Genomic DNA, 27,815 nt, shown 5'->3' with positions numbered 1-27,815 from the left:
ACACAAACTCCACTCACTCACTCTGTAAGAACAGGGGGAGATCATACAAACTCCACGCAGAGTCGAGAATCGAACCCAGGGACCATCTTGCCGTGAGTCGCTAGCATCACCAATGCAGCTGCCACCCTAGAAATGATGATTACTTTCTTGCTGCTGCTACTGGTGCTACTGCTGCTACTACTGCTGGTGCTGCTGCTGGGGCTATTGATGCTATGGCTACTGCTGAGGCGACTGCTGCTGCTGGGGCTACTGCTGCTGTGGCAAATGAAGCTGGTTCTACTACTGCTAGTGGTGCTGCTGCTGGGGCTACTGCTGGTGCTGCTGGGGCTAATGATGCTGTGGCTAATGAAACTGGTGCTACTACTGCTGCTGCTGCTGGGGCTACTGCTGCTGCTGCTGCTGCTGAGGCTTATGATGCTGTGGCTAATGAAGCTGGTGCTACTACTGATAGTGGTGCTGCTGCTGGGGCTAATGCTGCTGCTGCTGGGGCTAATGATGCTGTGGCTACTACTGGGGCTACTGCTGCTGTGGCTAATGAAACTGCTGCTACTACTGCTAGTGGTGCTGCTGCTGGGGCTACTGCTGCTGCTGCTGGGGCTACTGCTGCTGCTGCTGCTGGGGCTAATGATGCTGTGGCTACTGCTGGGGCTATTTCTGCAGCTGGTGGTGGTGCTGCTGGGGCTACTGCTGCTGCTACTGCTGCTGGTCATAGGCACTGCTCCCCAGCTCGAGTTTCTTGAGCAAATCCAGGAATCTGTCGGCAGAGTTGGGGTCCGAGCAGTCGGGGCGAGCGTCCCGCGGGCAGACACCCAAGTGCTTGAATCCGTCGACGATGGCGTGCGACCTCAAGTGCTCCACCTGAGATGGGCAGAGAACAAAGGGTCCACCTGAGATGGCAGAGAACAAAGGGCAACCCCACCCCCCCACTAAAGCCTTAACAAAGTGGCTGTTTATAGCAATAGCAGCAGCAGCGCCTATGAAAGCCGGCACTGTGGCACACGAGGGGGTGGCGGTGGGTGGCCAGCGTCACCACGGTGGCTATGAGATGCTAACTCCCTCGCCTCGTATCCAGGAAATCGTGGATTCGATCTCGACCCACAGACGGCTGTATAGTTGCAGATTGTATGTTTAGAATGAACACGCGTTTAGAGTATTTGGCTGCTGCAAATGTTCACATGATGAGCCACTTCGTAGAGCTATTATTTGCGATGGCCAGGTCGCTTCTGAGAAAGAGCTACATAGCTCAGGTGGGCCTTACCTGGGAAAATAAATAAAAGTTATATACATGCACACGTACGCGTATATACATATATCGCCCGGGACTTGGATTCACGACGCCCGGCCGCCTTTGTCTCCCCAGTGGCGATGCTTGCACACTGCACCAGGTACTCTTTGAAAGCTGAGTCGACCTAGGGGAGGCCCAGGACCGATTCAGATAATCGTCACCGGTGTTGGCCGTGAGCGGGAATCGAAACTCGGTCCGCCAGATTCGTAGCGCAGCGGAGCGCTAACCACTACACTACCGCACACACACACACAGACACACACAGACAGACACATACACACACGTACACACAGACACACACACGTACACACACACACAGACAACAACAACCGCCATTCGCCACTAAGTGGCGGTGACGTCACCACGACGCTTGTGCCAGGCCATGTGCACCTTGAGGCCACGTGAAGTGTCGAACGCCTGCTGGCAGGAGGTCACGGGGCAGACCCAGGTGCCACGGGTCGACTGACAAAGATGACCGAGATGATTGGCTGATGCACCACCTGTGCCTACTACTGTGCCAACTTGCTGTGCTTTAGCCACCCGGCGCTTCGCTCGTTGTTGTGAGCGTCGCTCCTCCGCCCTCCGTTGTTGTTGGAGATGATAAAATTCTTGCTTGCAACTTTCATCAGCTTACTGAGACCAGGACACTTTCGGTTGGAATGGGGTCCTGGGTGTACACCCACCACCGGAGTGGAAGAATGGCAGGGGCATCTTACAGATGACTAGTCGATGGTCAGAGGGCAGATCAGCTCCACGGTAGGTCCTGGTGTCAAGGACATGGGCTCGCATCCGCTGGTCCGTCACTATGTAGTCCAGCAGATGTTCTTGCTTGGACCCGGCATGCATCCCTGATGTTGTGTGGATGCGCCGATGCCGGAAGAGCATGTTGGTAATTACAAGCCCATGGGTTGCACAAAAATCTAGCAGCCTCCTACCTTTGTTATTGAGCTGATCTGGCCCATGCCTTCCAATCACTCCAGATCAGGTGCCAGCATCATGACCAACTCGGGCATTGAAGTCACCCAACAAAATGACCGTGTCCCGAGTGGCCACTTTAGCCAGCACCTGTGACAGGAGGTCATAGAACGCATTTGACTCATTGGCTTTGCTTGCATCCCTCCACGGATGTTCGTCTTCGGTGGGAGCATAAGTAACCACGACCACCACTCCCCGCCTCCGGTTGATGGGAAAGCGAGCCCAAAGTAGCCTGGGGCTTACAGCTTCCCACACTTCAACGCCACGCCCCCAATCCCCCCTTCATTCTTTTGTTTAGAAGAAGAGCCACACCCTGTTGTTTCACAGTCTCCTGCCCCGAGTAGAGGACTGTCCACCCCTCATGGTGGCTGGAGCCAGAACCGGTCCACCGGACCTCCTGAATGCCACAGAGTACCAGGCGGTACCGGTCCAGCTCCCGACAGAGGAGTGGCAGCCTCTCCTCCGCAGTGAGCATTCGAACATTCCACGTGGCCACACGAAGTGGTTTTTCGTTGTTTCTGGAGGAGCCCTGAGGGTAAAGATTCAATCTCCTGGCTCCGCCAATTGGGGTTTGGCCAGGAGACGTCATAGACGCCTGTCCCCCCGGGGCCTCTGGCACAAGCTTATTAGTTACATATTTATGTTTAAGTCGTGGTTTCGTGGTAATTAATTGAAAGGTGGAGGGGTTACCAGCCCCTCGCACCCGTCCAGAGCCCCCGTTTAGCCACTGTGGTGGTCACAGACGCCATGAGGGGAGAGGCCAATCGGAATTGGCCCTCCCCCCACAGCACTGTCCACGACAAAGCACCGTGAGGAGGTAGGGAGTTGTTTTGCCAGACACACAGACAGACACACACACGTACACACACACACGTACACACACACACGTACACACACACACGTACACACACACACGTACACACACGTACACACAGACACACACGTACACACAGACACGTACACATGCACACACAGACACACACACAGACACACACACAAGTACAGACAGACACACACACAGACACACACACAAGTACACACAGACACACACACGTACACACAGACACACAGACACACATACAGACACACGTACACACAGACACACAGACACACACAAACACACAGACACACAGACACACACAAACACACAGACACACACAAACACACACGTATACATAGACAAAGATCCCCCGTATAGCCTGTAACAGACTGTAGGGGCAAGTGCTGTTAGCGAGCACCTATGAAGGCCGGAACGGTACACGAGGGGGTGGGTGGCCAGCACCACGCCCGACCGCCTTTGTCTCCCTAGCGGCGATGTTTACACACCGCACCAGGTACTCATTTGAGGTTGAGTCGACCTAGGGGAGGCCCAGGACCGGTTCAGATTATCGTCACTGGTGTTTGCCGTGAGCGGGAATCGAACCCAGGTCGCCAAGTTCGTAGTGCAGCGCGCTAACCACTACACTACCGCTCCCCACTATATACATAGACACACACATGTACACACACAAGTACACAGACACACACACGTACAGACACACACACAAGTACACACAGACACACACACGTACACACAGACACACAGACACACATACAGACACACGTACACACAGACACACAGACACACACACAAACACACAGACACACACAAACACACACGTATACATAGACAAAGATCCCCCGTATAGCCTGTAACAGACTGTAGGGGCAAGTGCTGTTAGCGAGCACCTATGAAGGCCGGAACGGTACATGAGGGGGTGGGTGGCCAGCACCACGCCCGACCGCCTTTGTCTCCCTAGCGGCGATGTTTACACACCGCACCAGGTACTCATTTGAGGTTGAGTCGACCTAGGGGAGGCCCAGGACCGGTTCAGATTATCGTCACTGGTGTTTGCCGTGAGCGGGAATCGAACCCAGGTCGCCAAGTTCGTAGTGCAGCGCGCTAACCACTACACTACCGCTCCCCACTATATACATAGACACACACATGTACACACACAAGTACACAGACACACACACGTACAGACACACACACGTACACACAGACACACAAGTACGAGCGTGGCCCCGTGGGCCCATACCCGCACGGCGATGGGCTTCCTGTGAACTTCCTCGCCGTCTGGCCACTTTGTGCCGATGCAGAGCGTCACCTCGTGACTGGGGGCGTGCACGAGGCTGTCCAGGGGGGTCCTGATGTAGTCCTGCATCTCTGTGTGATGGTAAGAACCACAAAGACAGTTACCCACCCCCCAACAAGCACCTATGAAGGCCTGGCACTTTGGCACACGAGGGGGTGGGGTGGCCAGCACCACGCCCGACCGCCTTTGTCTCCCCAGTGGCGATGTTTACTACACACCGCTCCAGGTACTCATTTGAGGCTGAGTTGACCTAGGCAAGGCCCAGGACTGGTTCAGATAATCGCTGAACCGGTCCTGGGAATCGAACCTGGCGACCCGAGTTCAATTGCCAACTTAAGGGCAAGTATCTATGAAGGCTATACAGGGAATCTTTGTGTGTACTTGTGGGTAGTGGTACTCTGGCAGTTCGCGTGCTGCACTACTTAGCTGGGGGACTGAGTTCGATTCCCGCTCACGGCTAACACCACTGATGACTATCTGAAGCGGTCCTGGGCCTCCCCTAGGTCGACTCAGCCTCAAACGAGTACCTGGTGTGGTATGTAAAACCATCGCCACTGGGGAGACAAAGGCGGTCGGGCGTGGTGCTGGCCACCCACCCCCTCGTGTGCCGTTCCAGCCTTCGTAGAGGTGCTCGCTCACAACACTTGCACCTACAGTCTGCTGAGGCTATACGGGGGTATTGATCTGTGTGTGTGTGTGAGTGCGTTCCGCTCTCACTTCGTTGGAATTCTTTGAAGTCAAAGATGAGTTGCCGGGCGCTCCCAGAGCTCTTGGGCCTGGGCAGAGATTGGGGGTCTCCCTGCGGCTTCTGGGTCTCGGGTCCAGAAACGTAGACACGGCAACGGCAGAGACGGGTGCAGAAAATCCCCAGCGGAGTCACCTACACTCGACATTGACAACATCATCAACGTCATCAATATCATCATCAAAATCATCATCAACAACATCATCAAAATAAACAACATCAGCAACAATATCATTAACATCAACAACATGATCAACATCCTAAAAATCATTAACATCATAATCATCAACATCATCATCAACATCATCAACAACAACATCAACAATATCAACAACAACATCATCAACAATATCAATATCATTAACATCAACAACATTATCAACATCATCAACATCCTAAAAATCATCAACATCATAATCATCAACATCAAAATCATCATCAACAACATTATCAAGATCAACAACATCATCAAGATCAACATCATCAACAACAACATCATCAACAACATCATTATCATCAACATAATCAACATTAACATCATCAACATCACCCACACGTATGTCTGAAATCTTGCAGCCCTTCCTGGAACACGCTCCAAACCCCGACGAACCGATGACAGTCTCCTACATCTGGATGGCGTGGCTCCCGGCCGACGGCAAACATCACCGACGGCAAACATCACCGATGATAAACATCACCGATGGTAAACGTCACCGATTGCAAACGTCACCAGTGACCCGACCACCAAGCGGTGAAGTCTTGGGGGGTTCACGAAGCTGGTTGTGGTTGTTGTGGTTGTTGTTGTTGTGGTTGTTGTTGTAATTACCGGCGAAACGTCACAGTACTGGACTCGAGTTGTAAATGCTGTAGTGGCTTTACGCTCCAACTCACAACCGGTTAGCGCCAGACTCGTACATAATGGGCCACGTTTTGTTTACGTGACAACCCTTTCCTGATTGGGCTGTGTCGGGTGGTGGCGGGTTTAACGGCACATTTATATTTACGCGATCTACACCAAAAAAAAAAACTCTTGTGGATATTGGTCGCGAAAGAATCCTACCGCTACTACTGCGTGTTAAACTGGGGTTCAACCTTCCCACAGAAAACTTGGGATGAACCCTCCAGCACTTGAGGACAGGGCCGGGGGATATACACACAAACACATATGCATAGAAAAACACATACATGCAAACAAAACAACAAAGATCACCCTGTAGCCTTAAACACACTGTAGGGGCAAGTGCTGTTAGCGAGCACCTATGAAGGCTGGAAGGGTACACGAGGGGGTGGGTGGCCAGCACCATGCCCGACTGCCTTTGTCTCCCTAGTGGCGATGTTTAAGCACCGCCACCAGGTACTCGTTTGAGGCTGAGTCGACCTAGGGGAGGCCTAGGACCGGTTCAGATAATCGTCACCGATTTTGGCGTGAGTGGGAATCGAACCCGGGTGGCCAGGTTCGTAGCGCAGCGCGCTAACTACTACACTACCGCTCCCCACACACACACACACACACGTGTACCAACACACACGTGTACACACACACACACGTGTACACACACACACACGTACCCACACACACGTATACCAACACACACACACGTATACCAACACACACACACGTATACCAACACACACACACGTGTACCAACACACACGTGTACCAACACACACGTGTACCAACACACACGTGTACCAACACACACGTGTACACACACACACGTGTACCAACACACACACACGTGGTGTGTATAAGCAGTGTACACACACACGTGTACCAACACACACGTGTACCAACACACACATGTACACACACACACACACGTGGTGTGTATAAACAGTGTACACACACACGTGTACACACACACACGTGGTGTGTATAAGCAGTGTACACACACACACACGTGTACCAACACACACGTGTACCAACACACACGTGTACCAACACACACGTGGTGTTTATAAGCAGTGTACACACTCGCCCATCCTCAACCCTCACCTCCAGCAGCAGCCCGTTCTCCATGAGCTCCAGCCTCTCCTGCACCTCTCTGCGGTCGCTGCCACTCATGGAGTCACCTTGCGGTGGCCGAGGCAGCATCATGGGAAACAGTTGGGGCTCCTTCGAAGACAGGAAGTTTCTGTTCACCTGCGGGCAAAAGTGTGTGGGGGAGTGGTGTCGTAGCGGTGAGCGCTACGCTGCACTACGAACCCAGTGACCCGGGTTCGATTCCCGCTCATGGCCAACACCAGTGACAATTACACTGGTCAACACACTTTTTCTGGCATAAGGTATTCCAACGGTTTTAATGTAATTTTGGGGTGCTGATTCCAAATCTGGCATCAGTTTTTGTCTATCACGTCAGGTTTTTGAGATATAAAATATTGCATTTTCAATAGAAACTGCAGAAGAAAAATATTAAATAAATGTTGATATCTACATAAAATGATATTATAAACACACTATCCTAAAAATACAGCACCATATTTTAACACTAAAGCAGTCACTGACTCGCAACAACTTGCAATCATAAGTGACAGAGTTAATTTCGGGTAAAATCAATGAAAATGGGGTATGCCGATAGCATAAAAAGTAGATGTGATAGAGCAAATCTGAGATCAGATTTGGTATCAGCACCCTGAACTTAGTCTAAAACAGCTGCAAAAGTCCACGCCAGAAAAAAATGTTTTTTTGTTGACCAGTGAATTATCTGAACCGGTCCTGGGCCTCCACTACGTCGAATCATTATCTATCATCCCCCCGTCCCCTCGATCCTCTTCGTCGACCACCCAGACTGTTCCTCCCTCTCCCGCTCCCTTTAATTCTTCTAGCTAATTTCAATCTGGATCTCGGTCTTCCCTCCATTGCGTCGACCCTCCTTCCTCTCACTAACTCCTTCAACGTTCGTCTCCTTCCCTCACCTTCTACTCACTTCTTTGGCATCACCCTCCACATCATCTTTACATCAGATTGTGAGGCTTCCCCCATTGTAGCCGACCCCCGCCCTCCCTCGGACCACTTCCTCCTCTCCCTCACCATCACCGTACCCAGCCCCATCCCACCCCACCACTTTCTTTCCCGCAAACTCCGCTCACTAGAGACTCCGCGTCCCTAATCTCCCGGATCTCCTCCTTTCTCCCTTCCTTGCCCTCTTTTTTCCTTCCCAAACCCCCCCACCCAGACGCTGCCTCTGCCACCTTACACTCCACCATCAACACATCACTCAACCTCTTTGCTCCCCTGCACAACCGCTCCCACCGTCCGAAGCCCCCCAACAGCCCCGGCTAACCCCCTGCATCCAATCGAGCAAACGTCTCTACGCAAATCGGAGCGTACGTGGGGAGCTCACGCCTTCCACTCTTCCCTCTCCAGTTACCTCTCCATACTCCGGCCATTTCTATCATCGCTGGAAGTAGCCAAACAGAATTACTTCCACACTCTCCTTCCCTCCCTTCCTCTCATCCCCGCCTACTCTTCTCTACCCTTAAAAACCTTCTCCACCCACCCACCCCAACTCCTCCCCCGCCCTTTCCACTTGTCTCTCCGCTACTGACTTTGCCCTTTTCTTCTCTTCCAAAACGAATGCCACTCGCTCCTCTGTCCCAACCAGCTCCTTCCGTCCTTAGCTCCTCACCAACTCGTCATGGCCTTGCCCCACCCCTTATCTCGCTTCCCTCATCTCGTTTTGTGTCCCCTGCCGCCCGCTCCCCTCTCAATCTCTCCTACTCCTCGCCGTTGCCCCTTCTACTTGTGCACAATCCCGTTCCCGCTCCTTATCCCTACTTGCCCTCTTACACTGGAACAAACTTCCACTCCACAATAAGCTTGCACCCTCCCTGTCGAGTTTCCGCTCCTCCCTCAAGACCCCCACCTCTTTTCACTGACCCATCCTCTTCCCTCCATCCCGAGGCACCCCCGGAATTCCGGTACCCACTCACCACCCTTCCTATACCCCATCCCTATTCACCATATCACTTTTAGTTACCCAATTTTTTATTTTATTTAAACTAAACAATCTTTATTTTACCAGGTAAGGGCCACTAAGCAATGTAGCTCTTTTTAAGAAGTGACCTGGCCACACATCATAGCTTAATGAAGTGGCTTATATCAATCTAGATTATATCAATCTATATAGCCTCTTGTCATCGCAGCCCTTCAGCCCACTTCAGCAATTGTTTCTTGCTGTGGTTGTCCCACCTGAAGACGGACGCTTGTGTTGCGCCCGAAACGTCGTGATTTTATTTATTTCGTTTAATACATTACGTGACTTTACCGAAATAATCAAAGAATATGGAAGTGGCTTATCACGTGGAAATGTATAGCAGCCAAATATGCGCATGTTGATTCTAAATGTGGAGAGAAAAACCGGAGGACCCGGAGAAAAATCCACGCGACCACGGGGATAAAGAGAGACACGCAAACTCCAAATATACAGCAGCACGCGTCAGGGTCGGGATCGAACCCACGACCTCCTGTATACCAGGCGAGGTAGTTAACATCTCCTAGCCGCCACCGCGGCCGTCCCAATGCTGATGAACTGCCACAGGCAGCGCCAACACGGACCTCCCTCTGGTCCAAGGCGCCATGGAAGAGGAGGCAGCCGTAGGAGGAGTCACAGGCCATCGACCCAGGGCCCACGGTCTGGCTGAGCGCCAGGAGGCCCCGGTAAGTGACCGTCAGCCGCAGGGCGCTGGCTGCGGCGAGCAAGGGGTGGGGGGGGAGGGAGGGGGAGGGGAGAGAGCGAACGAGGGAGGCTGCTACTCGGAGCCGTCGCCGACGGTGCACGGTGAATCATTGGGGCAACTGCCCCGGGCCCCGTGCTTTCAAGTCATGGTGTCAGATAAAATACTTCAAATTTAGTTTGAAGTCGTTCAACTATAAAGGCTCCGATGGCGTTCAATGTTAAAGATTCCCATGGCGTTCAATGTTAAAGACTCCCATTGTATTCAATATTGAAGGCCCCTATGGTGTTCGATGTTAAGGGCTGCCATGGAGTTCGATGCTAAAGGCTCCCAATGGGTCATTCAATGTTCAAGGTCGCACTCATTACACGCAAAAAAGTGCTTGCCACAAATGAGCCACAATACCTCGCTGACCTCATCAATGAGCTCTATAAACCATCACCAAGCAAAACTCCGGTCATCCTCGCAGCAGCAGCAGCAGCGGCGGCTTTTGGCTAACAAAGCAGTCACCACATCGCACGGCGCTTCTGCAGCCGTCTGGAAAGTTCTTCCAGACGATGTTAGGAAGTCACTGGAGCTATGCAACTTTTAAATCATCTCGATTTTAAAAACTATTTTCTTGAAAACTGCTTCATGCGTTTAGTTTGTTGTCCTTCCCCCGCACCTCCAATTAGCACGATTGGCTACGTACGGTGCGAAAGAGTTCAACATTACATAAAATACAGTATCAAGGTATTGAATGATAAACAGAGGCTTTACTCTTTCCGGCGTAAATACAGGAAGTGTTAATATTGTTAAACGCCAAATAGACACCTATTACAAGACATCAAGTCTGCATTCACCACACCGCTGTGCCACCACCTCCCTCCGGCTGCTATCCCAGCTTTAAATTCCAAACTTGAAATCAAACCCAGGACCTTCCCCTGCTCACCTTTATCCATGGCCACATTTTCAGGGCTCGGAGAGGCCAGAAAAGTCGGGGCTGCACCAGTCGGACACACACAACAAAGACAAACATCATCATGAGACCTCCTTTGCCAACATTAAATTATGATAATAAGGGTTTCCCCTTTCCGGCAATAAAACAGTTGTGTTAAGATGTTAAAACACCAAACTGAAACCTTTGCAAGGAATCATCTTTGGTTCTTTCGGTAAAGTCACGTAGGTATAAAATTAAATTAATTAATTCACGACGTTTCGGGCGCAACACAAGCATCCGTCATCAGGTGGGAAAGCATAGTCTGCTGCTGAGGCAGACTGTTTTAAAAGTTCAAGGTCCCTATTATCATAATTTAATACTGGCAAAGGTGGTCTCATGATGTAGCTCCTCACCCCGAGCTCTCAATGCCCTGATAGTGCGTTGTCTTTGTGCTGTTCGCCTTTAGGCGTCCTCTGGTCTAACACCGTTTGAGACGAGGCTCTAAAGAAAGCTGTCTTTGGTGTGGCCCAATCAGTTTCAAAGACAATGCACCATATACTGTCAGAGCATGTTTTTTTGTTTGCATGTTCACCACAAGTATGTGTGGTTAATGCAGACACGATTCCTTGCAAAAGGTTTCAGTTTGGTGTTTTAACATCTTAATACAACTGTTTTATTGCCATAAAGGGGAAATCCCTATTATCAAGAAAAACATCCCCCGTATAGCCTTAACACCCTGCAGTTAGCGAAAAGAACCTATAGCTGGCCGGCACGTTACATGAAGGGGTGGGTGGCCACCATCACACCCGTCCGCCTTTGTCTCCCAAGTGGCGATGATTAAAATGCATCGATTCGCTGTAACGTTTTGAAAAAAATAAACAGACGAGAATGCAGGAGCTTGGGCAGCGTACGAGACGATGCTCTTCGCCACATCACCCCAGAGCGGGCGCTCACGTATATACACTGCACTACATCGCCATACTGCAGACTGTACGTACTACATCGTTATACAGGTAGTCCTCTACTTACGATGGAGATGCGTTACGACGACCCCATCGCAAGTCAAAAATATCGTAAGTCGAAGATGGCCTAGCCTACCCAGGAGTCTTAAAGAATGGTGATAATTTAGCAAAACAGAGCAATTTACAGTACCGTACTGTATAAACTATATACTGTATGTATTTATTAACTACAATACTGTATTGCACAGTAAAATGCAAAGTAAATAAAAAACAAGGTAAATTCTTAGCCTACCTATATGAACTGCAATTTAATATAATTTTTTTTCAGGAAACAATCCTATCTGCTATAAAAACTTTTAACATGCATTGAACGTATCGTGGTAACCCTAAAATGACATCGCTAAAGCTACGTATCATACATGCATTGAACGTATCGTAACGTATCATATTGTATGGTACTCACCAAGATTCATACGCTGCTGCGTTTGCCTGCCTTTTCGAAATTTCAAATATTTTACAATTTTGCCCTATCGCTATCGCCATCGTAAGTTCGAAATATCATAAGTCGGGGACTATCTGTACTCGATACTCTACTACACTGCCATACCGGGTCACTGTACTATATTTCCACAATGGACGCTGTACTACATCACCACACTGTGCCACATCGATTTTGTGCTGCCTTCTCTATTAAATTAAATCTCCACCGCTATTACTCGTGCAATAGCGTTTCCTCGAATTTTTGACCCGAAAATTACCCCCAGGAAGCGTATCCTAAATTGACACCGTTAAGTCAAACGGTGGTTAAATATCATTCGCCCCGCGTCGTCTGACGTCGCGTTTAACCAGGGTATGCATGCACCAACGTTAATGGAGGCCTCGCCGTCAGTGGTTTCAAGTCTCAACATCCACGGGACCACCTTTTTTCGTTGGCTTCTGGCTTTCCAAAGAACGCCATTGTCACGTCGCACTCGTGACACACAACAACAAAGTGCTTGCCGCAAATGAACCACAATAGCCTCGATGATCTCGTCAAGCAGCTACGTAAACCATCACCACGCGAAAACTCCGGACATCCTCAAGCAGCAGCAGCTTTTGGCGAACAATCGAAAAAAAACGGCGGTCACCACATCGCACGGCGCTCTCAGATGCGCTCCTGCGGCCGTTTGGAACGCTCTTCCAGACGATATTACGAAGTCGCTGGAGCTATGCACTTTTAAATCATCTCGATTTAAAAAACTATTTTCTTGAAAACTGCTTTGTGCGTTCAGTTTGTCGTCCTTCCCCCGCACCTATATACGGTGTGAAATATCTCAACATACACGCAGTATCAAGGCATTGAATGACAGAGGCTTTACCCTCTCTGGCGTAAACACAGGCGGTGTTAAGATGTTGAAACACCACAGAGACACCCATTAAATACAAGGCATTGAGTCTGCATTAACCACACACCGCTGCACCACCACCTCCATCCCGGCTGCTAACCTAGCCGTCAATTCCAGACTTGAAATCAAAACCCGGGGACGTCGCTGCTCTCACCTTGCTCCAGCTTGTGACCCTCGGCGGTCTTCATCGGCACGTTCACGGCGACGTCGTCCGGGTCCGGAGGGGCCGGGAAAATCGGGGCTGCACCAGACAGACACACACAACAGAGACAACGATCCGCCCCCCCCCCATAGACTTTAACACACCGTCGAGGCAAGTCACACACACGTCCGCCTTTGTCTCCCCGGTTGGCGATTTTCACTACGCACCACACAGCCGTACTCATTTGAGGCCGAGACGACCTAGCGGAGGTGCCAGGTACCGGTTCAGACAATCGTCACTGGTGGTGTTGGTGGTTGAGCGGGAATGAGACTCAGGTTGCTGGGTTCGTAGCACAGCCAGACACATATATACAACATCAGACACAGATATACAACATGTGGGCACCATCACCGCCGTGGCGACGACACAGCCCCCCACCCATCAGTGCATTAGGGGCCATCCATAAATGACGTCACGCACCTGGGGGGAGTCAGACATTTGTGACGATGTGTGACGAGTGGGGGGGGTGGTTTGAGAGATGTGACCTCACGTCAAAATGCGCAACTTTAAATAAATATAGACAACACGTTCTACTTAATTAAATAGACTTTCTCATAAATGTTTCTCTTACAACATCAGAGTGCAGCGCCACATTAAATACGCACTACAATGACAATAGTTTAAAGCGAATTGAAGCATGTTTTGTATTTTTTGAGGGGGAGGGGGGGGTCAGAGCTTTGTAACATCATATTTGAGGGGGAATCTGACTTTTTGTGAGGCCGTGTAACGAGAGGGGGGGGGGGGGGTCAAAAATCGTCCAAAATCGTGTGACGTCATTTTTGGACGGCCCCTTATCCCCTCTGCCAGCTGGGCCAGTGGTGGTGGCTTCGCTGCACGGGCTGCCCGCCCGTACTGCGGCGCTGTGGCGTCAGAAGTGAGCGTTGGTAGATCACCGGTAGAGTTGGGTCGTGAAACTCCCTTCCCGTGGGCGTCGAGGAAGAGCCGTACCTTGGCTCTGCCAGGAGAAGGTGGTTACGGCAGAGTGTGGACTAATCCCCATCTATAATAGAGGCTTTTTTTTGGGTTAAATCGCGTAAATATATAAATGCGTCATTACAACCCGCCACCACCCGACACAGCCAACTAGTAAGGGTTGTCACATGAACAGAACCTGCCAATTCGTTACTAGTACAGCCCACCGGTGTGTTGGAGAGTACTTATGCCGATTAGATCGTACATTCGTACGATCTAATCGGCATAATCATTGATTCACTGCAGCTCAAAGACTCAGTCCCTACAAGGAGTGTGGTGAAGTTAGGAGATTTGCCGTGTGTGTGTGTGCTCGGCATTGGTGATTTAACTGACAGTGTTTCGGGAGGCAGTTCCATATCGGGACAGCAGAGTGAAGAAGTGAGCTTCTGTCCAGGGAGCACGTTCGAGCAACAGGACTTGCTCCAGCAGCCTGGTTAAAGGTTGTATGGGTGATCTTTGTTTCTTGTATTTGTTGTTATACAATATAGGCATTGTAGAAACGCACGCTACTCTGGTCAGGTGCCACAGACCTGCAGTGTTTGTGTTCGTGTCACGTCGTGTTTGCTCTGCGTGGATGTGTGTCCACTGTCGCATTGCAGGCTGTTCCACTTTAAGGGCGCTTTACAGGTGCAACATACTTTGAATGTATGGTGAACAAATAAAGTGCCTTGAACATTGAACCCGATGGGAGCCTTTAACATGGAACCCTATGGCAGCCTTTAAGGTTGAACACTCACGAAGACTTTAACCTTGAACCCAATGGAAGTCTTTAACGTTGAACCATGTGGGAGCCTTTAATGTTTAACCCTACGAGAGCATTTAACGTTGAGCCCTATAGAAGGCTTTAACATTGAACCGTAAGGGAGCCAAAAACTTTGAACCCTATGAGAGCATTTAATGTTGGACCCTATGAAAGACTTAAACAATGAACCCTATGGCAGCCTTTAAACTTGAAGCCTATGGGCGCATTTATCGTTGAACCTTATGGGAGCCTTTAACGTTGAACCCTGTGGGAGCATTTAACATTGGATCCTATGGGAGCCTTTAACATTGAACGTTTTACTCGCACAAAACACCGATATGCAACGTGAAACACGTGCATACCTCACACAAAACGCGTGGCTTTGTCTCTGGTCCTGTTAATGTGTTCCTGTATCTCCATATCCCCGTATCCCCATCGCTCCATATGCCCGTATCTCCGTGTCCCCGTGTCCCCGTATCTCTGTGTAGGGCCTTCTATAGGGAGGTGCGGGGCCTGGGGCAAATCCCACTGTGCCCCCCCCACCCACCCAAATTGCAGGGCCCGGGGCAGTCACCCCGATGAGCCGTACCCCAGGGGATGGCTCTGACTGGTGTCAGTCAAGCACCCGGTGTAAGCGCCACGGTGGCTAGGAGATGCTGATTACCTCGTCTGGTATACAGGAGGGTGCGGGTTCAATACTGACCCTTACGCCTGCTGTATATTTGGAGTTTGAATGTTCTCTCTCTCCGTGGTCGTGTGGATTTTTTTCCGGGTCCTCCGGTTTGAGAATCAACATCGACATGCGTTCAGAGTATTTGCCTGCTACGAATGATGATGACGATGATAAGCCACCAACTTCGTTGACCTATCATTTGTGTTGGCCAGGTCGATTCTGAAATAAGAGCCACTACGTAGCGGCTCAGTGGGAGCCTTACAACCTGGTAAAATAAATAAAAAATGTGTCAACTGTTGTATGCGGGAGCGACGGGCCCCCTGAACGTGGTTGGCAGGAATGAGATGAGGATGGCGAGGAGCGGACTCACTCACGCCGACTCTAAACTATGAACCCAACTATTTGTTTTTGTTTTACCAGGTTGTAAGGCCCCCACTGGGCTACTACGTAGTGGCTCTTATTTCAGAAGCGACCTGGCCAATACAAATGATATCGGCGTCAACAAAGTGACTGCGCTTATCATTATCGGCAGAAATTTTTTGCAGCAGCCAAATAACTCTTAAAAACGTGGTGATGCTCATTCTAAATGTGGGGGGACAAACCGGAGGACCCGGAGAAAGATCCACGTGACCACGAGGAGAGACACACGCAAACTACAAATATACAGCAGCAGCCATCAGGGTCGGAATTGAACCCATGATCTCCTGTATACCAGGCCAGGTAGTTAACATCTCCTTGCCACCGTGGCGCTCTTACCCTCTTACCAAACTCACCTGGGGACCCTTACCTCACCTGGCGACCCTTACCTCACCTGGGGACCCTTACCTGACTCACCTGAGACCCTTACCTCACCTGGGGACCCTTACCTGACTCACCTGGTGACCCTTACCTGACTCACCTGGGGACCCTTACCTGACTCACCTGGGGACCCTTACCTCACCTGGAGACCTTTACCTGACTCACCTGGGGACCCTTACCTCGCCTGGCGACCCTTACCTCACCTGGTGACCCTTACCTGACTCACCTGGGGACCCTTACCTCACCTGGAGACCCTTACCTGACTCACCTGGAGACCCTTACCTCACCTAGCGACCCTTACCTCACCTGGAGACCCTTACCTCACCTGGGGACCCTTACCTCACCTGGCAACCCTTACTCAACTCACCCGGGGACTCATGTGGGCGCCGTTCGAGCCGCGCGTAAATGCGGAATGGCTGTGGCGGGTTGAGGTCGGCCCCGTTGCAGACGCAGTGCAGAGTGCTGCGCAGGGCGCAGCGCAGGGACTGCCTCCATGTGCCGGGCGACGTCAAGCCGTCGCGGCAGCGCAGCACCGCGTAGCCCTGCGGGGGAAGGGGTAGGTGGATGTGTGAGTGGGTGGGTGGGTGGGTGAGTGGGTGGGTGAATAGGTGAGTGGGTGGTTGGGCCAATGGGTGAGTGGGCCAATGGGTGAGTGGGTAGGCGGGTGAATGGGAGGGTCGGTGAATAGGTGAGTGGGTGGGTGAATGTGTGAGTTGGTGGGTGAATGGGTGAGTGGGAGGTTGAGTGGGTGGGTGGATGGATAAGTGGATGGGTGGGTGAGTTGGTGAGTGATTGAGTGAGTGGGCTAATGGGTGGGTGAATGGGTAGGTGAGTGGATAGGAGTGGGTGGATGGGTAAATGAATGGGTGAATGGACGGGTGAGTGAATGGGGTGAGTGGGTGAATAGGTGAGTAGCTGGGTGGGTGGGTGAGTGGGTGGGTGAATGGATATGTGGTTGGGTGGATGAGTAGATTAGTGAATTATTGTGTGAGTGGGTGAGTGAGTGGGCTAATGGGTAGGTGGGTGCATGGGTGGGTGAGTGAATAGGTGAGTGGGTGGGTGAGTGAATAGGTGAGTGGGTGGATGGGTGGGTGCATGAGTTAGTGGGTGGGTGAATGAGTTAGTAGGTGGGTGAATGAGTTAGTGGGTCAGTGAATGGGTGAGTGGGTGGGTTGGTGAGTATGTGGATTGGTAAGTAAATGGGTGAGTGTATGGGCGGGTGAATGGGTGGGTTGGTGGGTGAATGGGTGAGTGGGTGGGTTGGTGAGGGGGTGGATGGGTGAGTGAATGCGTAAGTGTATGGGTGGGTGGGTGTTTGCATTGCTGAGTGGCAACCCTAACCGACCCACTTTTTCCAACAGACCAAGCCCAGACCTATTTCACAGTCAGCACTCCTCGGTCTATTCTCAATACTGTAGAGCAGCGGTCCCCAACATTTTCAGCACCCGGAACCGGTTTCGTGGAAGTCAATTTATTTCATGGACTGGGGGGGGAGGTTCATCATTGGGTTTTTCCCTCTTTTCAAAGAAGCTCTCCGGCAACGTTTGTTTTTACTCATGTTGGCTAGGGGTTCGCTTGTGGGGAAAAGAGGCGTGGACGAAAGTGGTCAATAATAAAATAATGGAGGTGTGCCACGCGCGGACTCACAGCTCACCTCCTGCCGTGCGGCCCGGTTCCTAACAGGCCACGGACCGGTACCAGTCCGCGGCCCGGGTGTTGGGGACCGCTGCTGTAGAGCATACTATTGTAATAAAGTTCAACAGAAAACCGGTACCAGATGCGAGTACAGGAGGTATCTAATTTACAACGTTCACACAGGGATTTACGACATAACATAATAATCTTCTTGGTTCTTTCGGTAAAGTCACGTAGAAGGGAAATAATAAAATAATAAAAATAAATCATAATAAAATAATTCTCACGACGTTTCGGCCACAACGCAACCAGCCGTCCTCAGGTGAAGAACTATTGTAATAAAGTTCACCTGAGGACATCTGCTTGCGTTGTGGCCGAAACGTCGTGAGAATTATTTTATTATGTTTTATTTTTATAATTTTATTATTTCCCTTCTACGTGACTTTACCGAAAGAACCAAGAAAATGAATCCCTGCAGTCACAAAAGCTTTAAATCGAAATATAACATAACTTTCGTTCATCACTAAGTGGTGGTCATGTTACCACGGCGCTTGTACCAGGCTAGGTGCACTTTGAGACCATGAGAAGTGTCGAAGGCCCACTGGCAGGAGGTCACAGAACAGACCAAAGTGTCATGGGTTGACTGACTGAGATGACTGGAAGATGCATCACCTGTGCTCCCCACTGTGCTAACTCTCTGCGTTTTAGCCACCTGGTGCTCTGCTCATTGTTGTGAGCATTGCTCCTCTGCCCTCCGCTGCTGCTCACTAATTTCACTGAGGATTGCTCCACTGAACAAGATAGTCCCGTGGTTCAATTTGCAAGTGCGAGTTCGCGTTTTAAGTCGATGTAAAACAATTCGTAGTTCATGGAAGCTGGTTAGTAAGGGCGGGCATTCGTAAGTGCGGGCGTTCGTAAGTCGGGTGTTCATAAGTGCGGGTGTGTGTGCGTAAGTGCGAGGACTGTCTGTACCTTGAAGATGGAGTCTCCGTCCGGAATCGCCGACGTGGGGTGCCACGGGATCCGCACGCTGGTCCGCTCCGCGTCTTCCCAGCTCAGGCCGTAGCTGCCGCTGTCCGCGAGGCCGCTTAGCCAATCCCAGAGCAACGTTTTCCCTCCAGCGGCCATCTCGATGGGTACAAAGACAAAGATCCCCCCGTGTAGCCTTTAATAGACTATCGGGGCAAGTGTGCTGTGAAAGCAGGACCGTCCAAAGCAGGATGTGGGACCTGGGGCAAATCACACTGTGTGGGCCTTTAACACTGAAAACTATTAACTAAAAACTAGAAACATTTTTTTCATGGGCAAGACCCCCTCAGCTATATTTAACTCAGCTCACTTGCTTTCTCTAATCAAGGACATCTCATTGTCTCCAGATTATTTACTTGTCAGTTTCGATTTAGTCTCCCTGTTCACCATGATACCATTGCAATCATTGAAGACTTGGTCCAACAGGGACTGAATCCAGATGTACCAACTTTGGTAAAGCACTGCCTTACCAACACTTACTTCACCTGGAATGGTACATTCTACAAACAAAATGCGGGTACCCCAATGGGTTCTCCCTTATCGCCAGTGGTAGCGAATGTTTTCATGGAGAAATTTGAGACAGATGCCATCCAGACATCAACCCTACGCCCATCCTTGTGGAAGAGATACGTGGATGACACGTTCGTCATCTGGCCACGTGGCCTGCCAGCACTGAACCAATTTCTCAACCACATCAATTCCATACACCCATCCATCAAATTCACCATGGAAGTGGAAAAGGATGGCAAGCTACCGTTCCTGGATGTTTTGATCGAGAAGAGACCTGTTGGCTCGTTGGGACACTTTGTCTACAGGAAAGCCACCCACACGGATGCCTATCTAAAGCCTGACTCCCACCACCATCCAGCCCAGAAGAATTCCCTCATCAAAACATTACACCATAGGGCCCGTTGCATCTCCGACCAGCATCACCTAGCCAGTGAGCTGGAGCAGGATGAACGGATATTCTGACTGTGCAATCCACAAAGCTGTCTCCCCAGCCATGGGGAGACAACCATCTGAGGATCAAACCAATACCATCACTTTGCCATACATAGCAGGGGTTACCAAAAAGATTTCCAAAATCTTAAACATACACAAGATCCAGGTTCGTTTCAACACAGTACACAAAATCCGTGATTTGATCCCATCTGTAAAGGATGTGATTCCTGATATGTAATACCCTGGTGTCTACAAACTGAGTTGTGGCTGCGGCAGCAGTTACATTGGGGAAACGAAACGACATGTCTCGGACCGCGTTCGGGAACACAAGGCAGATCTGAAACAAGGTAGAACCAATACCTCTGCTGTTGCTGATCATTGTTGTAACGCTGTGGGCTCACACGAAATTGACTTTTCCAAGACGAAGGTACTCTGCAAACCCATCGGCTGTTATCAGAGATTTGTTCATGAAGCCATCCAGATATATAAACACAGACACAACCTCAACCGAGAAGATGGGTACAAACTAAGCAATCATTGGAATGACGTTATTAACCAGGCAAAGTCTTAACTGACTGTGATGTTTCCATCCTACCTGCCTATGTCAGCTGTTATTTCCAACTCTCTGTGTGTCTTTTTCTCTCTCTGTATGCATCTCTCTCCGATCTCTACCCCAGTGACCCGGGTTCTGCCGCGGGGTCCACTTTCTGCCCCCCCCCCCCCCTTTTCTCTCCCCCCTACTGTCGAGGCCTACTATATAACCTCGTGCCACGGCAGATCTCTCGCCTACTTCAGCAGTTTTTTTCTTGCTGTGGTTGTCCCACCTGATGACAATTGCTTGTGTTTTACCACGTAAGACCCATGGAGCTATATAGCTCTTTTTCAGAAGTGGCCTGACCACAAGCGATAGCTCAACGAAGTGGCTTATCGTGTAGAAATGTATAGCAGCAGCCAAATACTCTAAACACGTGTTGTTGTTTATAAAAGGAGGGAAAACCCGGAGGACAACAAAAAAAGCGAACACAAATAAACTAAGAATGCCTATTCTACATACGTACAAATCATACAATTAAAACGCAACTGTAAAACGCAACCAAGCAGTCAGTGATACAAATTATAGTGCCGAGAAAAAGTTTGTGAACCCCAATCATAATTATGGAACTTCCATAGTTTTACCATAAAAGTGTTCTTGAATCAAAACCGGCCTTTTATTAAATATCCAACAGGGTTTATATTAACCAATTCCATGTATTTTGAAACGGAATAACGTATGAATTAAACAATGAGTAATGAAGGTTCAGGGTATGTGAAAAAGTAAGTGAACCCCTGGTTGCATTAGCTCAATTAAGGGGGTAATTAGTATTAGGTGTTTAAACATTTAGATAGATCTTCAGCGGTGAGTTTGGTAAGTTCGACCCTATATAAATATCAGAAATAATATAGGTTTATTGGGTTAGATCGCGTGAATATAAATGTATCGTTAAACCTGCCACCACCCCACACAGCCAATGGGTAAGGTTTGTTACATAAACAGAACATGCCAATGCGTCACTAGTAAAGCAGGCCAGTTGTGTTGGAGAGCAAAGCCACATTTACAATCCGAGTACGACGTTTCGCCAGTAATTACAACTAGCTTCATCAGGCGACAGCCAGATTTGTGGAGAAATTCTCCTATTTCGTTCCTTATATAGAGGCGTAGATGTGATGAAGTCACTTGTGAGCCCTTCCTGTGCGAAGGGGCGGATTAATTAATGCATATGAATTAGAATGGGTATCCATTGAGGGTTGGGCTATTCATATGGTAATCAACGCACCCCCTGTCGTTTACGTGCAATAAAATAGTGGTACCTGTTATTTACGTGTACAGGTAATCCCCACTGATGTATGGTGACCTGTATAGGCATACATTTAAATCATGTGTAGTGGGTTAAATTCAGGCGCACACTGGACTTTGGAGGCAGCACTATTTATTAGCTAACACAACAGGTAACACTTAACATAACGACTTAAGGGGGTAGCCACCGTCCCTAACTTAGCTAACACACTGGGGTACTACATCACTGGACCAGGACAGCCCAACACGCTGCCTGGTCCACTGGCGGAGACTGGAGAGCTTCATCCCAGAGTTGACCCAGCAACAGAACAGCGCAGACCAGCCCCAACTCTCCGTCCACGCCCCGCTCATAACCACTCCGGCGTGGCCGGTTCCGCCCCAGGCCACGCCCCCCTTCCCGATCCTTCGGGAAGGCCCGAACCCCAACCACGTGACCTCCCTGGGGCCCCTACCCCCCCCCCCCCTTTATCCAGTCACGTGTCCTGTTGGGTTCACGCAGAGTGTCACGGCCCGACACGACCCCCGTGGCACCCGCCTACAGCCCCCATACCGAGCCAGCACAGTAGTGTCGTTCTACTACACTACACTTGTATTATTTGATGATTCGCTTCCAAGCAGCACTAAGTCTGTAGCTATCCGAATGGTTAAATATGTTTTATTTCTCTCAATTTCGATAGATTCTCTAATTAGTCTCGGTTAGTAGTAACTAGTTTTTCACAAAACTTCAACATTATCAACATCAATGGAATGTCCTTGTTGGCACGCGTGTTCTGCCATTGACGACAGTGCTGTTTACTTGACAAACCTTACTAATTGGCTGTGTAGGGCGGTGGCAGGTTTAACGACACATTTATATTTACGCGATATAACTCAAAAAACCTATTATGGATGACATTGGTCGCGAAAGCCTACATGTTATACCAAAGATCAGAAACTTGATGAGTTTGGTCTTCACCATACAGGTGTATGGAAACAAGCCATGCCATGATCAAAATACATCTTTGAGGACCTCATAAAAATAGCTCCACCAATCCGCTGTCAGACAAATAGTATACAAATGGAGAAAGTTCAAGACCACAGTCACTCTGCCCAGGAGCGATCATCCTTCCAAAATCTCTCCAACAAAGCAGAAGATCATCAAGGAAGTCACAAAGAACCCCAAAATAAACATCCAATGATCTGCAGGTCACTCTCACCTTGGCTAATGTAAGTGTTCATAACTCAACTATTAGAAAAAGAATGAACAACAAAGGTGTTCATGGAAGGATAGCAAGGAGAACACCACTGCTCTCTAAAAATAACATTTCTGCCCGTCTGACGTTTTCCAAACAGCACTTAAGATGATCCACACGAATTCTGGAACAAAGTTATCTGTGCAGACAAGTCAAAGGTAGAAAATGTTGGTATCAGTGAGAAACGTAATGTTTGGCAAAAAACAAACACTGCTTTCGATCAAAAGAACCTCATCCAAAACGTCAAGCACGGTGGTGGGAAAGTGGTGATGGTCTGGGACTGCTTTTCTGCCTCAGAATCTGGACGGCTTACCATCATTGACACACCCATGAATTCTGCATTGTATCAGAAGATTCTAGAGGAGAATGTTAAGCTATCTGTCCAGGAGCTGAAGCTGAAATGAAAGTGGGTTTGCAGCAAGACAATGATTTTAGACGCACAAGCAGATATACAAAGCAATGGCTGCAGAAGAATAAATTCCGCGATTTACAATGACCTCGTTAAAGTCCGGCTAAACGCCATCGAAATATTGTGGCAGGACCTGAAGAGAGCTGACCATGCAAGGCAACCTTCGAATGTCACTGAGCTGAAGGCATTCTGTAAGGATAAATGGGCGAAAATTCCTCAAATCCGATGTGAGAGTGAGTGCATTTTGTATAATCTTCCCCTGTTATACAGAGTGAGTGGAGGTTGTATGATCGTGCCCAATTCTACAGAGTGAATGAGTGTAGATGTATGATCTCCCCCTGCCCTACAGAGTGAGCGGCGTTAGTATGATCTCCCACTGTTCTACAGAGAGTGGCTGAGTGATTATCGTTTGTATGATCTCTCCCTGTTATACAAGGTGAGTGGAGTTTGTATGTTAGGGGCCGTCCATAAAAGACGTCACGCACCTGGGGGGGGGGGGGGTCAGACATTTGTGACGATGTGTGACGAGGGGGGGGGGGGTTGAGAAACGTGACGTCACATCAAAATGCACAACTGTAAATAAATATAGACAACACGTTCTACCTAATTAAATAGACTTTTTGATAAATGTCTTCTCCTACAACATCAGAGTGCAGCGCCACATTAAATACGCACTACAATGACAATAGTTTAAAGCGATTTGAAGCATGTTTATTTTTTGGGGAGGGGGGCAGAGCTTTGTGACGTCATATTTAAGGGGGGGTCTGACTTTTTGTGACGCCGTGTGACGAAGGGGGGGGGATCAAAAATCGTCCAAAATCGCGCGACGTCATTTATGGACGGCCCCTTATCCCCCTGTCCTGCAGAGTGAGTGAGTGGAGTTTCTATGATCTCCCCATGTTCTACAGAGTGAGTGACGTTTGTATGATTTCACCCAGTACTACAGATTGAGTGGTGTTTGTATGATCTCCCCCTGTCCTACAGATTTTTGAGTGGTGTTTGTATGACCTCCCCCTGTCCTACAGAGTGAGTGGTGTTTGTGTGATCTCCCCCTGTCCTAGAGATTGAGTGGTGTTAGTATGATCTCCCCCTGTCCTACAGATTTTTGAGTGGTGTTTGTATGATCTCCCCCTGTCCTACAGATTGAGTGGTGTTTGTATGATCTCCCCCTGTCCGACAGAGTGAGTGGTGTTTGTGGAATCTCCCCCTGTCCTAGAGATTGAGTGGTGTTTGTATGATCTCCCCCTGTCCTACAGATTGAGTGGTGTTTGTATGATCTCCCCCTGTCCTAGAGATTGAGTGGTGTTTGTATGATCTCCGTCTGTGCGAGGTTCAGTTTTCCACATACAGTGAGGGAAAAAAGTATTTGATCCTCTGCTGATTTTGTACGTTTGCCCACTGACAAAGAAATGATCTGTCTATAATTTTAATGGTAGGTTTATTTGAACAGTGAGAGACAGAATAACAACAACAAAATCCAGAAAACGCATGTTAAAAATGTTATAAATTGATTTGCATTTTAATTAGGGAAATAAGTATTTGACCCCCTCTCAATCAGAAAGATTTTGGCTCCCAGGTGTCTTTTATACAGGTAACGAGCTGAGATTAGGAGCACACTCTTAAAGGGAGTGCTCCTAATCTCAGCTTGTTACCTGTATAAAAGACACCTGTTCACAGAAGAAATCAATCAGATTACAAACTCTCCACCATGGCCAAGACCAAAGAGCTCTCCAAGCATGTCAGGGACAAGATTGTAGACCTACACAAGGCTGGAATGGGCTACAAGACCATCGCCAAGCAGCTTGGTGAGAAGGTGACAACAGTTAGTGCGATAATTTGCAAATGGAAGAAACACAAAAGAACTGTCAATATCCCTCGGCCTGGGGCTCCATGCAAGATCTCACCTCGTCGAGTTGCAATGATCATGAGAACGGTGAGGAATTAGCCCAGAACTACACGGGAGGATCTTGTCAATGATCTCAAGGCAGCTGGGTCCATAGTCACCAAGAAAACAGTTGGTAACACACTACGCCGTGAAGGACTGAAATCTTGCAGCGCCCGCAAGGTCCCCCTGCTCAAGAAAGCACATATACATGCCCGTCTGAAGTTTGCCAATGAACATCTGAATTATTCAGAGGACAACTGGGTGAGAGTGTTGTGGTCAGATGAGACCAAAATGGAGCTCTTTGGCATCAACTCAACTCGCCGTGTTTGGAGGAGGAGGAATGCTGCATATGACCCCAAGAACACCATCTCCACCGTCAAACATGGAAGTGGAAACATTATGCTTTGGGGGTGTTTTTCTGCTAAGGGGACAGGACAACTTCACTGCATCAAAGGGACGATGGACGGGGCCATGTACAGTCAAATCTTGGGTGAGAACCTCCTTCCCTCAACCAGGGCATTGAAAATGGGTCGTGGATGGGTATTCCAGCATGACAATGACCAAAAACACACGGCCAAGGCAACAAAGGAGTGGCTCAAGAAGAAGCACATTAAGGTCCTGGAGTGGCCTAGCCAGTCTCCAGACCTTAATCCCATAGAAAATCTGTGGAAGGAGCTAAAGGTTCGAGTTGCCAAACGTCAGCCTCGAAACCTTAATGATTTGGAGAAGATCTGCAAAGAGGAGTGGGACAAAATCCCTCCTGAGATGTGTGCAAACCTGGTGGCCAACTACAAGAAACGTCTGACCTCTGTGATTGCCAACAAGGGTTTTGCCACCAAGTACTAAGTCATGTTTTGCAGAGGGGTCAATACTTATTTCCCTCATTAAAATGCAAATCAATTCATAACATTTTTGACATTCGTTTTTCTGGGTTTTGTTGTTGTTATTCTGTCTCTCACTGTTCAAATAAACCTACCATTAATATTATAGACTGATCATTTCTTTGTCAGTGGGCAAACGTACAAAATCAGCAGGGGATCAAATCGTTTTTTCCCTCACTTTACCCCCCCCCACCCCCCTCCCGCACCCACCTGCCCCCTTCCACCGCCCTCGCGATGGCATTTACCAGGGCGGCGGGTGGGTGGTCTGTCTGGTTCGTGGGTGGATTCCACAGGGCGGGAGGAATGTGGTAAGGCCACAAATAGCATGTGGCCTTATTTATTAATATTATTATTGTAGAGTGTGTGCGGAGACACGGCCAGGATGTTTGGGGGGTTTACTGGACCGTGCTCAGAGAATTAATTAAATATGAGTGCTGGGTAAGGCACGACAAATGGGATAGGGGCTTTTGGGGTGAGGGGGAGGGTACCCAACAGATACAGACTGGCTGGAAAGAGGAAATGAGGAGAGAGGGTCTTTAAAAAAAACGATTGCAACTACAATTTTTATTTTACCAAGTCAAAGGTCCCACTGAGCTGGTATATAACTCAACGGAAGGGGCTTATACCATCATCAGCAGCATCAGCAGCAACCAAATACTCGAGACTCACCACGCAGAGATCCATAGACTCACCACGCAAAGATCTATGGACTCTTCACACAGAGACCCATAAATGAATCGCACAGAAATCCAAAGACTCACCACACAGAGTCCCACAGACTCCTAACACAGAGGCTAATCACGTGGCTTATCACGTGTAACTGTACAGGAGCCAAATTCTATAAACGCGTGATGTCGATTGGAGATGTGGAGGGAAAAACCAGAAACACCGGATAAAAACCCACGCGACCACCAGGGCAAGAGAGAGAGAGAACATGCAAACTCCAAATATACAACGGGCTTCGTCAGTGAGATCACATCTCGCCATCAGAGCGAGACAATTTCCACGAGATAAGCCACTTCCTGGAGAGATCGTTTGTTGCCAGGTCGCTTCTGAAAGAGAAGCCGGTAGCTGAGTGGGCTCTTTACCTGGTAAAATATAAATAGTTCATACCTCTTGGCTCTTTCGGTAAAGGCACGTAGGTAAAGAAAATAATAGATAAAAAAGAAAAGAAAAAAGAAAAATTAATACAATTGTGATTTTATTTATTTAAATTTTTTATCTTTTAGATACAAATAAAAAAAATTCGTGATTTTATTTTATTTATATAAAATTTTTAGCTTTTAGATACAAATAAATAAAATTGTGATTTTATTTTATTTATTTCATTTTTTTATCTTTTAGATACAAATAAATAAAATTGTGATGTTATTTTTTATCGTTTATTTTATTATTATTATTTATTATTTTCTTTACCTACGTGACTTCACCGAAACAACCAAGAGTATGAATCCTTGCAGTCACGAAAATTCAAATCTAGAATAAATAGTTTAGT

General features: G+C 48.8%; 1 protein-coding gene across 1 annotated transcript; it reads right to left on the bottom strand.

The window, feature by feature from the left end:
- Positions 1-632: 632 nt before the first annotated feature.
- LOC144949992 (interferon regulatory factor 5-like) lies at positions 633-19,236 on the bottom strand. Its single transcript, XM_078879985.1, has 9 exons — positions 19,081-19,236; positions 16,853-17,015; positions 13,241-13,327; positions 10,752-10,802; positions 9,702-9,832; positions 7,140-7,286; positions 5,116-5,278; positions 4,342-4,469; positions 633-858 (listed from the first exon to the last, which is right to left on the bottom strand). Exons 1-9 carry the CDS (start codon positions 19,234-19,236, stop codon positions 694-696), a joined length of 1,191 nt encoding a protein of 396 aa, XP_078736111.1. The 3' UTR covers positions 633-693.
- Positions 19,237-27,815: the final 8,579 nt, after the last annotated feature.

Source organism: Lampetra fluviatilis, chromosome 55 (genome assembly GCF_964198595.1).
Source record: "Lampetra fluviatilis chromosome 55, kcLamFluv1.1, whole genome shotgun sequence".
In the NCBI taxonomy this organism is placed as follows: Eukaryota; Metazoa; Chordata; class Hyperoartia; order Petromyzontiformes; family Petromyzontidae; genus Lampetra; species Lampetra fluviatilis.
This window is presented reverse-complemented; position numbering and strand designations above follow the sequence as displayed.